The 15,482-nt window shown below is 44.8% G+C and overlaps 1 protein-coding gene across 1 annotated transcript in view; it reads right to left on the bottom strand.

Moving 5' to 3' along the window:
- Nucleotides 1–1,775: 1,775 nt before the first annotated feature.
- ntng2b (netrin g2b) overlaps nt 1,776–15,482 on the bottom strand; it is a 55,676-nt gene continuing 41,969 nt past the window's right edge. Inside the window, exons 6-8 of the mRNA XM_068573938.1 lie at nt 7,681–7,848; nt 4,095–4,229; nt 1,776–3,030 (exon numbers count right to left, since the gene is read on the bottom strand). Coding sequence (XP_068430039.1) covers nt 2,807–3,030; nt 4,095–4,229; nt 7,681–7,848 — 527 coding nt within the window. The 3' untranslated portion in view covers nt 1,776–2,806. The remainder of the gene's footprint in view (nt 3,031–4,094; nt 4,230–7,680; nt 7,849–15,482) is intronic.

Here is a 15,482-nt window from a genome sequence, read left to right on the forward strand (position 1 = left end):
AGGAACCCAGAGGAGCCCAGAAGAACCCGAGAGTTACCAAAAGGAGCCGAGAGGAGCCGAGAGGAACCCACGGCCCGAAATACTGCAACACGAGACAGCGGTCCAGCTGGGAAACAATGCAGCGATGACGAGGACGAATAAAGACATTTCTACACACACACACACACACACACACACACACACACACACACACACACACACACACTCTAGGTGTGTACTTGTCTCGCTCCGTGTGTTAATACACATATCTGTGTGACCAGAACACAATAAATCTTTTTCACTCTCGGTGTTCAGCTTTTGGAGGTGAAAGACAGAAAGAGAAGCTTCCTGTTGTTCAGAGTTTCCTCTCATTAATTCTTTATATGTCTCCGGGTTCATCTCGCAGCAGCAAAGCAGAGGCGTCGCTCCATTTTAATCTAATTAGGAAGGTAGGTTCGTCTGAATATTCATTTATTACCCTAATAAAACTCTAACGATGAGATTATTCACCGTTTTGTCTTGAACAGAGGCTTCATCTGGCATCTCCAGTCTCATTTGTCAGATTTCATTCATGGGAAAAAAAAGATAACTGCAGGTTTTATCTTAATTAAAGACGTGTGAATTAAATATTCTGTTAAACATGGAGGCGGCTTGGAGTCCAAATGTCCAAAGATAATTTATCTTATTAGCTTTTACCCGCCACATTCCTGAGGAGCTGCTCAGATCAGTAACACAAAATGTTAACACATATTATGTTATTACTTATGAAAGTGTTAAACAAAGCACCTCAACCTCTACAAGCTGCAACACGGTGCTGACATATTCATCATAATAAACTCTATATATATTATCCAGATGGAGGACATTGAGTACTTTTGGCACTTTCAGTACATTTTAATACTAATTTAAATGCTATTAAAACTGTGATGACTTGTACTTGAATCTCTTTGCAGGCGGTTGTGTTGAAAGTTACCGTGAGGAACTTTAACCCCTTTATTCATGAAACACTGAGACCTCGTGACCTTCACAGGCCAACAGAACCACGAGGGAGAAGGTCGTCTGTTTCTACAGAGGTCTTCATCTCCAGTGAAGGTTCCCCTGAAAGACGCAGAACCATGAAGGCTCACAGGATCCTGCAGCACAACGTCCGGCTCTTTGATCCTCAGTGTTCCTTTCCATCACTTCCCAATGTTCCACGTTCATAAACTCTCCCTCCAAGCCTCCGCTCTTGACACGGTTCAGACTCAAAGGGCATGAACCCGACACACAGACTCACGGACACAGAAAGCAGAGCAATACAAGACCTCGTCGTCTGTCTTCTCGTCCTCGACGTGCATCCTGCTGTAACGCAGCGTTCACGTCTCTTCATCCTGCCTGAGCCGGCTCAGCAATGCAACGCTCGCTGGAGTTTTTGCAAATAAAGAAATTTGAGAGACATTTGGGAGCAGAGCTGAAGATGTGACGGGCGTCCTCGCGGCCGGTTCTTCTTTCTCAGGAACACACGTTGAATCAGCGCGTCGCTGCGTCTGCACGCGACGTTTTCACATTTATGAAAAGCTCTTTTGCAACTTTTACCAGAACAAAATGATTGATATTCTCTGGACATGAAGCGTCAGCCGTGTGAAGAGCACTCAGTACGTCCAACGTGGATTAAATGGTTGTTTTCACTCCACTGGAGACGTGAACATCATGTGAACTCAGACACTCGATTGAATGACAAACGCACAAACAAGAAGGCAAATAACAGTCATATTTACTGCAAAGTTTACACTCAGTGTAATAAAATGCTCATTTGGAATAGTTGTAAATGTCATTTTTTATGATTTATTGTAACTCCAAACAAAAATAATTTCTACAAAAAATACTCAAATAATGTCATATAATATTGATACGTGGTCGATATCATTTCTCTCTCTTTTAGACATCTGACAAGTTAAATTCTGTTAAATTCTGCTTCCTGAATACTGTGTGAAGATTAAATCTCGCTAAGTGTGGCAACAATCACTCATTCCTATAACAACCATAATAGTGACTAAACTTTTATAATTTGAAACCCCCTGGATATTATAGAATATGTATAATCTCAGCGACTGTCAGTGGGCTCGTTAGATACAATGACTGAAGATATAATTGTTCAAATAAAAATGCAGCAGAAATAGAATAAATGTAAAATCAAGTATCATCTTTTGAGAAGAAATGAAACCTGGTTAATATACTATGTCGGCCTCAGCGGAAGGATCCAACGCACATCTCGCCTCCCATCGAGTCTGACCACACACACACACACACACACACACACACACACACACACACACGGAGGTGAGATCCTTAACTCGACCGAGAAAAGAAAAAGAAAGAAGGTCCTTGTAGGTTCAGCCATTCCCTTTTGAAGTGAACAGTGGTGACTTAAGTGTTTTCTTGATGCTTTTTGGTTTGATGCACGTCGCTCCGTCAGGATAAAGGGAACAGTGGTTGGTTGATTATTATTTTTCTCGTCCCCTCCTTCACCTGCATCTTTTTTCCCTCTGAGGCCACTCCCCTTTCTTGGCTGTACGTCCTTGTCACACCTGAGCACACACACCCAGTATCATGACAGTCCTGTGAGGCGTGTGTGTGCGTGTGTGTGTGTGTGTGTGTGTACATGTGTGTCTGTAAGGAGGCTGGAGCTAGTTAGTGTCGTGTGCGTGCGTGCGTGTGTGCTTTTTTGCGAGTGCTGGGGTGTGTGTGGGTCACACCACCCGTTCTGGGGTCACCCCCCCCCCCCCTCGCCTCGCGTACACACACATATACACACACTCTCCTTAGTCTGAGGGGTTTTCTGTGTGGCTCAGCGTGTCGTTAGCGTGGCTAGCAGGCGAGCTAGCAGAGTGCAGAGCAGCGGGGCGGCCGTGGCGAGGTGCAGGGAGGAGGCGGCGTTGCAATCCTTGCCCGACTCGCAGTGGGACTGTTGGCACAGCGCCCCCTTGAACTCCGGAGGACAGATGCACTTCTGGCTCTGGTAGCATGTTCCTCCGTTCTGGCACAGGAGCATCTCCTCGTCGCAAACGTTAGCTGTGAGCGGAGAGGAAGGCGGAGAGAGAGAGAGAGAGAAGTGGAAGGAAAGAGGGAGAGGGAAAGGGAAGGAAGGAGAGAGGAGTTGGGAGTAAAGAGGGCGAGGCGATGTGACAGATGGAGAGGCAGTACGGAGAGAGAGAGGGAGTGAAAAAGCAAAGAGAAGAAAGGAAGATGTACAGCAAAGAGAAAGACAGGTGAGGGAGGATAAGGAAGAGCAATGTTAGAAACAGCATGATGGGAAACAGAGACACGGGGAGGAGAAGGAACAAAGTAGAAAAGAAAGCAGGAGGAAAGAGGAAAGATAAATTCTCCAGTCTTTGCCTCGGGGACAACAACAGGTAACACCTGCCTTCGCCTTCTTTCTGCAGTTCCTTTCCGTTTCTTTCTCTCGGTCAAGTTCAAGTCAAACGCAGCGGAGAACCCACTGCCTTTGTGATATTTGTTAAGTAATGATTGGAGGAACAAATGGCGTCGTTAAAGCACTATAAAAGGCATTAGCAAAGCCACAGAGGTAGTTGTACAGCGAAGGATACTTGGCCTACAAACGCACCGAGAGAGAAGAGAACGGGAGGATCGGCCATGACAGGAAATAATTACACGAGCTAACGTGTTTTATTACAGCGACTCTAATTGGCCGGGAAGCGTCGGAGTATTTGGAGTAAGATGCCAAGTGGAAAGTGGAGTAATATGTCCCACATTGTAGTAAATAAACCAACAGTCAAAAGACATGTATGCCTGTGGAAGTGTAGTGTGTGTGTGTGTGTGTGTGTGTGTGTGTGTGTGTGTGATACTGTGGGAGCTGGTGGAGGAAGGCGATTCCCTGTAATGGGGTTAAGGAGTGACAGGGTCATCAATTAGAGGAGTAGCTGATGCTGCTAATGAGCTACATGATCTATTCCCCCCGGATTAAAGAGCACGTCGGGAGATGCAGCGGCACGGTGCACACGCAACGCTGCACACGCAACGCTGCACACGCAACGCTGCACACGCAACGGTCCTGGAGACCTGCAGCGTTTGTTCATGGCTGGTTGTTCAGAGATGAACTGGCTCCCTGTACTCACAGTAGCAGCCTTGTTTCCAGAAGTATCCTGGCAGACAGTCGTCACACTTGGCCCCCGTGGCGCCGTCTTTGCACTGGCAGTAGCCGGTGCTGTTACATCGGTCATGAACCGAGCCCATCTGGTTGCAGTTACACTCTGGAGTAGGAGGACGAGAAGAAAAGGGAGATGGAGGCATTCAGAATGGGGATTTGACCAAGAGTTGAAAGAAGTTCAGCCAGATATGTGCACATTTGTATTCAGACCACAGATTTGTTTTGGGTATTGATGCTTTTCAGAGCTGCAGTGAGAGGAGGAGTTTGATCCAACGTGCTGCAGAGATCCAGACCCTCCCAGCCAGAAGTCTTCTTCTTCTGCCCCACCATGCACCACTTTTAATGAAAATATGTGTTTTTTGTGATGCATCTAATGGTGTCTTGACTAGAAACCGGTGTGATGTAATAAAACACGTCCGACGGGCTGTGAACAAACTGGATTCTAAGAAGTTAAGAGTTGGCGTCGGCGTCTTTGAAGCAGATATCACAACGCTCGCCTCGCTGGGAGGGCAGACGTCCAGATGCATCAGATGTTGTTTGGGAGATTAATACTATCTAAATGGTAAATATACTTTCAAAGCCAGGTGGGATGTGTGAACATTGTGGTAATTTAAACAGGTGAGGGAGATGCAGAGGCTTTGTAATAATGATAACAATAAAACACACTCATATTCACTTTGGGAAACACCTTCAGCTCTCCTCCTCCCGAGCGATCACAGCACCTTGTACCGCAACGTGAACTACTTATCTATATCGAATATGTGGAGACAGATTCACGTCTTTAAAGCTCGGGTGAGTGATCGCGAGCATCGAGCTACACAACAGAAACACAAGTCAGTGACGACAACTATTTCCCAAAGAGAGCAGCCGGCAGCACGAGCTCCAAAAGTTTATACATCCAGCAAAAAATGATGAAAGTAGAGATTTTATAATAAACATAGACATTATTTTCTTTCATTTGATGTTCTTATTACACTCCTGTCACACAGAGCAGCTGATGCATTGATTGCAATTATAACAACAACAAAAAAACAACGTTTGTGAATATCACCGACACACCAGATGACATCGGAGTTGTCCTTTTTTTTCCTGCATGAATTCAATAATAAGCGGTTATCATTACAAATGCATCTATTTATAGAAGCTGACTGACATCCAGATCCGCGGTTGCAGATCAGAGACGGTGAAAAAAAACCCGGCACAGCTGCGTATTCGCTGTCAGCCGGTTGACCAGAGTTCCTCTCTGATGGGATGTAAGCCAGTAGCTTAAGCTAAACCCACGATCAAATTAACTCATTTATAATAAATTATAAAATATTCACAGAAGTGAAACACATCACACAACCGGGCGCGGTGCGGTCGGTGTGTTTGTGGGTCATGTGCATTAATATTGGAAAGGCGTGTGCGCCGCTGAGGGCACGCCGTGGTGGCGTGTGTGTGTGTGTGTGTGTGTGTGTGTGTGTGTGTGTGTGTGTGTGTGATAACGGGTGTGAACTCATTCCTGTTGCCGGTGTGCAGACGAGCTAATGGGGCTTCATTTGTGCTGACTTTAAGGCCCGATGGCGACACAACGCCACAAGTTTACACGCACAAGCAGACGGGTTACACCTGCACTGACGACTATCTGTTAGGACGAGGGTTGCAAAATTACGGGAATATTCAAAGTTGGAAACTTTCCACAGGAATTAACGGGAATAAACTGGAAAAGTTGGTGTAATTTAACTGTATTTATCTTGTCATAAGCAGACATGCATGCAAACATTGAGAATACAACTTTTAAAAATTACATTTTTTACCTTTTTGACATTTTGTGAGTAGAACTTTATTCTTTAATCGAACAACGAAAACATGAACGTTGAATAAAAAAAGGTGTATTTCGTATGATCACCACCCCCAACACAAATTTCTTTCTTTAGTGTTTTTCCCTGAATCCTTTCAGGTCTAAATGCTTTCTTCCTGGACCTACATGAACTAGTTCAGTTCATAGTTCATAATTAAAACATTTGAACTAAGTTCAGTTTCAAAAAATGAACTAGTTCAGGTATTTTTTCAATATGTTGCAGCTGTAATTTAAATCTCTGGCTGCAGTACCGCTCTCGGCCTCTAAGCAACTCGGCGCTCTCTCACTCGCCAAAGGGCTGAAACGTTCAGACGCAACACTGATGACAAAGACGTCAAAAACAACACAACGTTTTATGTTTATGTTTATGTTTCTGCAGACGATGTTTCCAACCAGCTGCATTCTGGGTCCAGCTGAGCTCGGCCTGCAGAGTCTTGTTCAGGGTCCAGCTGAGCTCGGCCTGCAGAGTCTTGTTCTCAACTACATTTAAGTTCCTGTTATATGCTTTTGCAAAAAAACTTAAGCACTTTTTTTTTTTTCAAAATTCCCAAAATTCCAGTAGAAACTTTACGTAAATTTTCCGCCCCTTTGCATTCCTAGTTAGGACATGGCCTTCATGAGACTGACTTTAAGAAGAGTAAGCCTGGATATGACTGGATTTGTTGTGTACAGTGAGAAAAGTCGTATTGTTAGTTTTCTTTGGCTTTGCTCTCCAGCTCCTTGGACTCAAAATGAGGTTTTAAATGTTGACTCTCCGCTTGAAGCCGTTTGCATCAGTATAAGAAGAACGATGATGAACTTCTAACATGTTTCCACACACACAGTCGCACCTCAGACGAAGCTGCAGGGAAGCGAGCGTCAACACTTCATGGGTCTTTCCACCTGACAAAAGGAAGTGTACGAGTCCGCCTCATTTTGTCTCCAGTTTAGTCTCCACCAACGTGAAGCATCGGTTGTTGCAGCTTTGTCGTGCACCACTATGTTCACCGTCGCACCGCCAGCCGTGTGTGTCTGCTGCCTGGTGGCACCAGCTGGTGCTCGCTGGCTTTTTAGAGCTTAATTCCTGAAAACAGCTGCCTGCCGAGTCTGGAAACGACGCTGCTGAGAACGACGAGGGAACCAAAGAAAAAGTGACTTTTCTTTCACTTTTCTGCTTCAATCTGACATTTAATCCCAAAGTAAGTTTAGCTTTTCAAATCCTGTGTTGCAGATCCAACACAACACCATGAGCTTCATAAACGTTTCAGGAAAGCTGAAGTAAATGTTTGTAAATATAATATTTATATGATATAATATTGACAATATTTTACCTTTATTTTTATTATTATTGTTTTATTTTTATTTTAAACTTATATTTATTGCATCCTTATTTACTTATCACTTACTTGTTTTTACCTAAAGTTTTATACTTTCACTTTGTGTAGTTAAATGTTCATTGTTGTTTTTGTTGTTGTTATTGTTAGTCACTGATATGACGCACCTTCCGCCATGACAAATCCCTCGTTTGTACAACTTACTTGGCAATTAAACGATTTTGATTCTGACAAGATTTTATATTTTGTAGTACGTTGTTGTGGTGATTTCCGCTTAAAAAAAACAAACATATCAGGTACTTTTTGCATTTTAAAGCAACAACACCTCTGTCAATCTCACACACACACACACACACACACACACACACACACACACACACTTCTCTCCCCTGCAGACTGACCGATGCAGACGCTCTCGTCGTCCAGTTCGGCGGAGGCGTTGCGGAAGTATCCCAGCCTGCAGTGTTGGCAGTTCTGGCCTCTGGTGTTGTGCTTGCAGCTGACGCAGGTGACGATGTTCAGGTAGTCGATGTAGCTGCAGCGGTTGGAGTGGCCGTTGCACTCACAGTCTGGGAGGAGGAGGAGACACAGGTTTAAACTCAATACTTTTCCCCGGCTCGTGTCTTCTGTGAGCGCGCTCGTGGGATTCTTCGGACGTGATGAACGACTCGCATTAACGGACGTGTGTGCCGGCTCCGCTTTGAGGCGTCTGTGCACAAATGAAGGGCTGCGAGTGTTTTATGACTCGTGTTTCTGACTCTATATTGGTTCCATAAAGACAGACCACTCCCTCTCCATTACTGCACTCACAGGTTTGCTGAGTCTGCTTCACTGGGCTGCACTGATTACTAGTGGGAATTCCACCATCCTGTGTGTGTGTGTGTGTGTGTGTGTGTGTGTTTGTGTGTATGGGTGCAGGCGTCTGAGTACAGGTGTGTTAAATGTGTCTGGGAATTTAATTGCATTACCCGATGAGTAGATTACAAGCGACAGAATCACAACCGAGGGAGTCTGAGGCGAGCGGTCCGGTCCGGTCGGCGTGTTCAGACTGCGCCGGACGCCATGAAATCAGTGTGACACCACTTAACCCGATAGAAAACCTCCACCGCCTCGCCTCGCTTCCCCTGTTTGTTCTTCATTTCCACAGTCTTGAGTTCGCTTCCATGAGGCGCCGCACAATCGGGAGCTCTTTATTAAATTTTCTCTTTGAAATTCATGAATTATGTGAGAGGATTTGATTGCAGGTTTTACTCTTCAAGCTCATACGCTTGGTAAATTAAGACTTTATCCATATTTCACACCCTAAAACTAAAGTAAAAAAAGACTCTGCAGAAAATGGTGTGAGGCCGTTTGTATAATTTTTCCACAGAGGGAGAAATGAAAGCCTGATATAATTTACTGAAGGATCGGCATTGTGCAGCAAGTGTTGCTCTACATTCTCACTGCGATTATCTTAGCTGGGGCTGGTACCTAATTAAGGTTTTATTAAGCTTTAGAAGTTGCCTGCGATGGTGTGCTGCAAGGCATCACTGTCCTCTAAAGAGGCGTTTACCAGGCATGTTTATGCAAATACACATTTAAATGCACATTAAAAAGTCGGAGTTTAGCTGTTTAATCAGCCGTCACATTATTATTTTATTATTGTTTGGTTGATGATGCCAGCTGAAATATTAATGAGCTGGTTTAAAAGGAAACCAGCGAGTGCGGCGCCGTAAAGTGCCTCTCTCAGCACTGAGGAAAGCATGCTAGCGGTGGAGGAAGAACAGCCTAATTAAATATAAATGGCCAATTACTCCACAGACTGGAGATGCGATGGGACATTGTTCCACAAATTAACGCGAGGAGTCAAGACGCTGCTTTATTTCTGCTTATCAATCGTGACTTGTTGGCGGTGAAAGACGGTGAACTTGAGAGAGACGCTGCATCGACGAGTCTTTGACGTCGAAGGAATAACGGCGCATTTTGCTAACAAGCGTCCTTTTTAAAAATCAATAAACAGGAATGTCCGTGTCTGCGATTGTTTGATGGCTCTTTTTTTTATGAATTTAAAGTTGAAACACTTACCTTGATCATGCACATAAAGCACAAACATTCGACCAAGAGGGAGTTGCATCGGGAGAGAGGGAGCAAAATGAAAAACACAAAGCATGCAATGAAAGGGATGTTTCCACAGGTTGCTGCTGGAACAACAGCATCGACTCTTTAAGCAAAAGGAGAGTTTACGATCGCTGATCCGAACCAAAGGAACGGAGGATTTAACCGAGCTGCAGTCTCCCGTCTGTGTTTTCAGACCAGGTCTCTTACCTCTGAAATCATCGTATATGATCCCATACAACTGTCTGGCCTGGGGCTCTCCTGAGATCAAGAGTTTCAGGAGCCCTTGAGGGATGAAGGAATGGTTGTTTAAGAGTTATCTCCTCATCATCGACAGCGCTATACCTTCACACGGCCGGGGCAGGTGGAGGTGGGCATCAGTACTTTATGAGCTGGACGGGATTCCCACTGGATTCTACTTCAAAGGAGCGGGTTGCTTTGTTCTAGGAAGCCGACATAATCTTCACCTCGCGCCGTGTTTCTTAACTAGAAGCCGAACCCAAAAGTCATCCTGGAGATTTTATGAGAGTTTGGATACGAGGAACTGCTGTTGCTTCACGTCTTCCATTTGATTGTTTATGTCTGAATCTGACGTGGTTTGTTTTATTAGAAATCTTTTTCAAAATGCTCCAAAAAGGTTGAGTTTATGTCCTGATATTGGAAACGTTCGTGGTGAGGTAAGTCGCCGTTCTGCGGCTTTTTTGATCGATTGTTTCGTCAACGTCGTGTTTTCGAGGTCGTGGATGAACTCTCAAACTTTTACCACGATGAGGACGACAAAAAAATCACTTTCAACATCTACACTGTGATGATAGATGGGCCACGTTCAAACTCTTTAAACTGAACTGTTTATATAATATTTTTGAAGTAAAGTCATAGACCTATTAAACTTTACAGCCTAAAGTGACTACTGTTAATAAAAATGTCACTTTGTAGATTAAACCAAGAAAATAATGATTAACTCTGGGCTCAAATGATTAAAAGCACCACATTTAATGGAGCTATAAATGCAATATTGTGTCACCTGTTAATCTCACCAGGATAAATTTTGGGCCACAAATTGGCAAACAGTTATGAATCAATGTGCCGTCTCAAAAAACAATTATACCTTTCCTTTTCTCTCTTTCTCTCTCTTCTCTGTCTTCGTCTTCTCTCCCAGAAGTGTGTTTCTGGGTCTCATGACTTCCCCACTCGGGGTTGTGATGCACTACAAAGGAGCAACAACTTGCAAATCAATCATTATCGATGCAGAGCAGATTATCTCAGCCGGTTTTACCCGACTGGAAAGAACGACAACTACTGGGAAGACAACAACATCCACTGATTTGTGAGAAACTGTTGATACTATAGATCCTATTCACACATAATGGAATTGACTCGAGGATTAAGGATTCTTGTTGGTATTTAGCACAATAACATGTTCTCCTTTTCTGTTATAAGTATCAAACACTTGCCCTGACTTCAGGATATTTTAAACTAAAAAACTAACTAATTCAGAAAGAACATTGTGTATTTCAAGAGCATCTTCAATGTCAAACTCATCTCCATCCGGCTGCAGTTGGTACCAAGTAAAGATTTTGCCTCACAGCTTGTTGACTGACACAAAGTTAGAGATAAATTTAGAACAATTTGTTGTTCTTCGTTTCTGTTTTCACTGTGAGCTATTGAGTTTAATTCACGTTTAAGCATATTGCACCACAAATAATCTACAGGAACATTGTCCCCACTTCGTATAAAAGGTATCCCACTCGTTCTTTATGCTTGTGCTAATATTGTGGAGGAAGTTTACTGCACATTTCCTTCACTACAAATCCACTGCGGTGTATAAAACTACAAGACTACTGCGACCACTACGAATGACAGATACCTTCCCAGTGGCCAGATGAGCTTGTTGTTTTGTGGCCGTCAGTCTCGTGTCCGTGTCCTTCATACATGTGGGCAACTGTCACACCACAATTATCATAAACACAACAAGCAAAACATCACAAAAAGGAAGATTTTATAAGCTCTTTTTTTCAGCAACCTAAATAAGCAATGCATATTTGCATTCTGTCCTTTTATTTTCTTGCTCTGATCTTGAGTCTGAGATCAAATATTTTGCCAAATTAAGCTTGAATATGTATTTATGTTCATTAACATACTACTCTGTTGCAGAATAGACACAAATACATGAATTTAGATCCTATTCTGCTGTTCAGTCGCTCATTTCTTCACTTGGTATTACTGTATATGTATAGTTTACTACTCAGGGTCAACAACAGTAAGAGGATATACCTTCATGCCGGTCCTTCCCTCTCATCCCGTGCCCAGATGAAGCGGTTGTTATGTGGCCATGAGTCTCTTGAACGTGGCCATGAGCCTCTTGTACGTGGCCATGAGTCTTTTGTACGTGGCCATGAGCCTCTTGTTCGTGGCCATGAGCCTCTTGAACATGGCCACGAGTCTTTTGTTCGTGGCCATGAGCCTCTTGGATGTGGCCATGAGTCTCTTGTACGTGGCCATGAGCCTCTTGAACATGGCCATGAGTCTTTTGTACGTGGCCATGAGTCTCTTGTACGTGGCCATGAGTCTTTTGTTCGTGGCCATGAGTCTTTTGTTCGTGGCCATGAGCCTCTTGTACGTGGCCATGAGTCTCTTGTACGTGGCCATGAGTCTCTTGTACGTGGCCATGAGTCTTTTGTTCGTGGCCATGAGCCTCTTGAACATGGCCATGAGTCTTTTGTTCGTGGCCATGAGCCTCTTGTACGTGGCCATGAGTCTTTTGTACGTGGCCATGAGTCTCTTGAATGTGGCCATGAGTCTCTTGAATGTGGCCACGAGTCTTTTGTTCGTGGCCATGAGTATTTTGTACACGGCTGTGAGTCACTTCTGCGTGGCCATGAGTATGGCTATGAGTCTCTTGAACGTGGCCATGAGTCTCTTGAACATGGCCATGGGCCTCTTCAACGTGGGCCCGAGTCTCTTGATCACGGCCACGAGTCAATTGTTCGTGGCCGTGAGGCACTTGTTTGTGGCCATGAGTCTCTTGAACGTGGCCATGAGTCTCTTGAACATGGCCATGAGTCTCTTGAACGTGGCCATGAGTCTCTTGTTCGTGGCCATGAGTCACTTGAACGTGGCCATGAGCCTCTTGTTTGTGGCCATGAGCCTCTTGAACGTGGCCATGAGCCTCTTGTTTGTGGCCATGAGTTTCTTGAACGTGGCCATGAGCCTCTTGAACGTGGCCATGAGTTTCTTGTTTGTGGCCATGAGCCTCTTGAACATGGCCATGAGTTTCTTGTTCGTGGCCATGAGCCTCTTGAACATGGCCATGAGTTTCTTGAACGTGGCCATGAGCCTCTTGTTTGTGACCATGAGTCTCTTGAACATGGCCATGAGCCTCTTGAACATGGCCATGAGTCTCTTGTTTGTGGCCATGAGCCTCTTGTACATGGCCATGAGCCTCTTGTACATGGCCATGAGTTTCTTGTTTGTGGCCATGAGTTTCTTGTTTGTGGCCATGAGTCTCTTGAACATGGCCATGAGCCTCTTGTACGTTGCCATGATTCTCTTGAACGTGGCCAAGAGTCTCTTTTACCTGACCATGAGTGTCTTGTACGTGGCTTTGAGTGTCTTGTACATGACCATGAGTCTCTTGAACGTGGCCATGAGTCTCTTGAACGTGGCCATGAGTCTCTTGTTTGTGGCCATGAGTCTCTTGAATGTGGCCATGAGCCTCTTGAACGTGGCCATGAGCCTCTTGAACGTGGCCATGAGTCTCTTGTTTGTGGCCATGAGTCTCTTGAATGTGGCCATGAGCCTCTTGAACGTGGCCATGAGCCTCTTGAACGTGGCCATGAGTCTCTTGTTTGTGGCCATGAGTCTCTTGTTTGTGGCCATGAGTCTCTTGAATGTGGCCATGAGTCTCTTGAACGTGGCCATGAGTCTCTTGTTTGTGGCCATGAGTCTCTTGTTTGTGGCCATGAGTCTCTTGAACGTGGCCATGAGTCTCTTGAACATGGCCATGAGTCTCTTGAATGTGGCCATGAGTCTCTTGAACATGGCCATGAGTCTCTTGTTTGTGACCATGAGTCTCTTGAACGTGGCCATGAGCCTCTTGTTTGTGACCATGAGTCTCTTGTACGTGGCTTTGAGTGTCTTGTACATGACCATGAGTCTCTTGAACGTGGCCATGAGTTTCTTGTACATGGCCATGAGTCTCTTGTACGTGGCCATGAGTCTCTTGAACGTGGCCATGAGTCTCTTGTTCGTGGCCATGAGTCACTTGAACGTGGCCATGAGCCTCTTGTTTGTGGCCATGAGCCTCTTGAACGTGGCCATGAGCCTCTTGTTTGTGGCCATGAGTTTCTTGAACGTGGCCATGAGCCTCTTGAACGTGGCCATGAGTTTCTTGTTTGTGGCCATGAGCCTCTTGAACATGGCCATGAGTTTCTTGTTCGTGGCCATGAGCCTCTTGAACATGGCCATGAGTTTCTTGAACGTGGCCATGAGCCTCTTGTTTGTGACCATGAGTCTCTTGAACATGGCCATGAGCCTCTTGAACATGGCCATGAGTCTCTTGTTTGTGGCCATGAGCCTCTTGTACATGGCCATGAGCCTCTTGTACATGGCCATGAGTTTCTTGTTTGTGGCCATGAGTTTCTTGTTTGTGGCCATGAGTCTCTTGAACATGGCCATGAGCCTCTTGTACGTTGCCATGATTCTCTTGAACGTGGCCAAGAGTCTCTTTTACCTGACCATGAGTGTCTTGTACGTGGCTTTGAGTGTCTTGTACATGACCATGAGTCTCTTGAACGTGGCCATGAGTCTCTTGAACGTGGCCATGAGTCTCTTGTTTGTGGCCATGAGTCTCTTGAATGTGGCCATGAGCCTCTTGAACGTGGCCATGAGCCTCTTGAACGTGGCCATGAGTCTCTTGTTTGTGGCCATGAGTCTCTTGAATGTGGCCATGAGCCTCTTGAACGTGGCCATGAGCCTCTTGAACGTGGCCATGAGTCTCTTGTTTGTGGCCATGAGTCTCTTGTTTGTGGCCATGAGTCTCTTGAATGTGGCCATGAGTCTCTTGAACGTGGCCATGAGTCTCTTGTTTGTGGCCATGAGTCTCTTGTTTGTGGCCATGAGTCTCTTGAACGTGGCCATGAGTCTCTTGAACATGGCCATGAGTCTCTTGAATGTGGCCATGAGTCTCTTGAACATGGCCATGAGTCTCTTGTTTGTGACCATGAGTCTCTTGAACGTGGCCATGAGCCTCTTGTTTGTGACCATGAGTCTCTTGTACGTGGCTTTGAGTGTCTTGTACATGACCATGAGTCTCTTGAACGTGGCCATGAGTTTCTTGTACATGGCCATGAGTCTCTTGTACGTGGCCATGAGTTTCTTGTTTGTGGCCATGAGTCTCTTGTGTGTGGCCTTTAATCTCTACTCCATGGCCATGAGCCTCTTGAACGTGGCCTTTAGTCTCTTGAACGTGGCCAATAATCTCTTTTACGAGTCCCTCAGATGTGTGGGAAACTGAAACACCACAATTATTGAAATAGCAAGTAAAACATCTTTGCAACCTAAATGGCCAATAAACCATATCCTTTTTGGAAACTTATTACTGAATTATCTCTACTGTTTGAAATGTTTTTGGTTACCACGTTCTGTTGTGCGCTGCCTCATTTAACTGGTGGTTTATGTTTATTTACAGCACATTTCCATCACTTCAGTTACACTACAATCTATAAAAGGACATTGCTACCACTACTACAAAATAAATACCTTTCCTTTCACCTTTTCTTTCCTCCTCGTGCTCGGATGAGGTTGTTTCGTGGCCGTGGGTCTGATGTTCCTCAGACTCAGGAGGGACTGACGCGCAACAGCAGTCAGCGACATAACAAGCAAACACAACCGTTGTTATACATTTTATATGCTCTTTTCTCGGCAACAGACCTTGAACAAGAAATACATTCTTTATCCATTTTTTATTTCATCCTGTCAGCCAGATAAATAATATGACACCACTGTTGGTGCCAAAATTATGATTCAGCTCCATCGGTGATGCTGAGTGACAGACGACCACGTCAGGGAAGAGATGAATTTGCCGTTTCCAATCTTTAGCGCCCGTGTA

The sequence above is a fragment of the Clinocottus analis genome, unplaced genomic scaffold (genome assembly GCF_023055335.1).
Source record: "Clinocottus analis isolate CAN_PGR_092001 unplaced genomic scaffold, fCliAna1.0.p SCAF_13, whole genome shotgun sequence".
Classification (NCBI taxonomy): Eukaryota; Metazoa; Chordata; class Actinopteri; order Perciformes; family Cottidae; genus Clinocottus; species Clinocottus analis.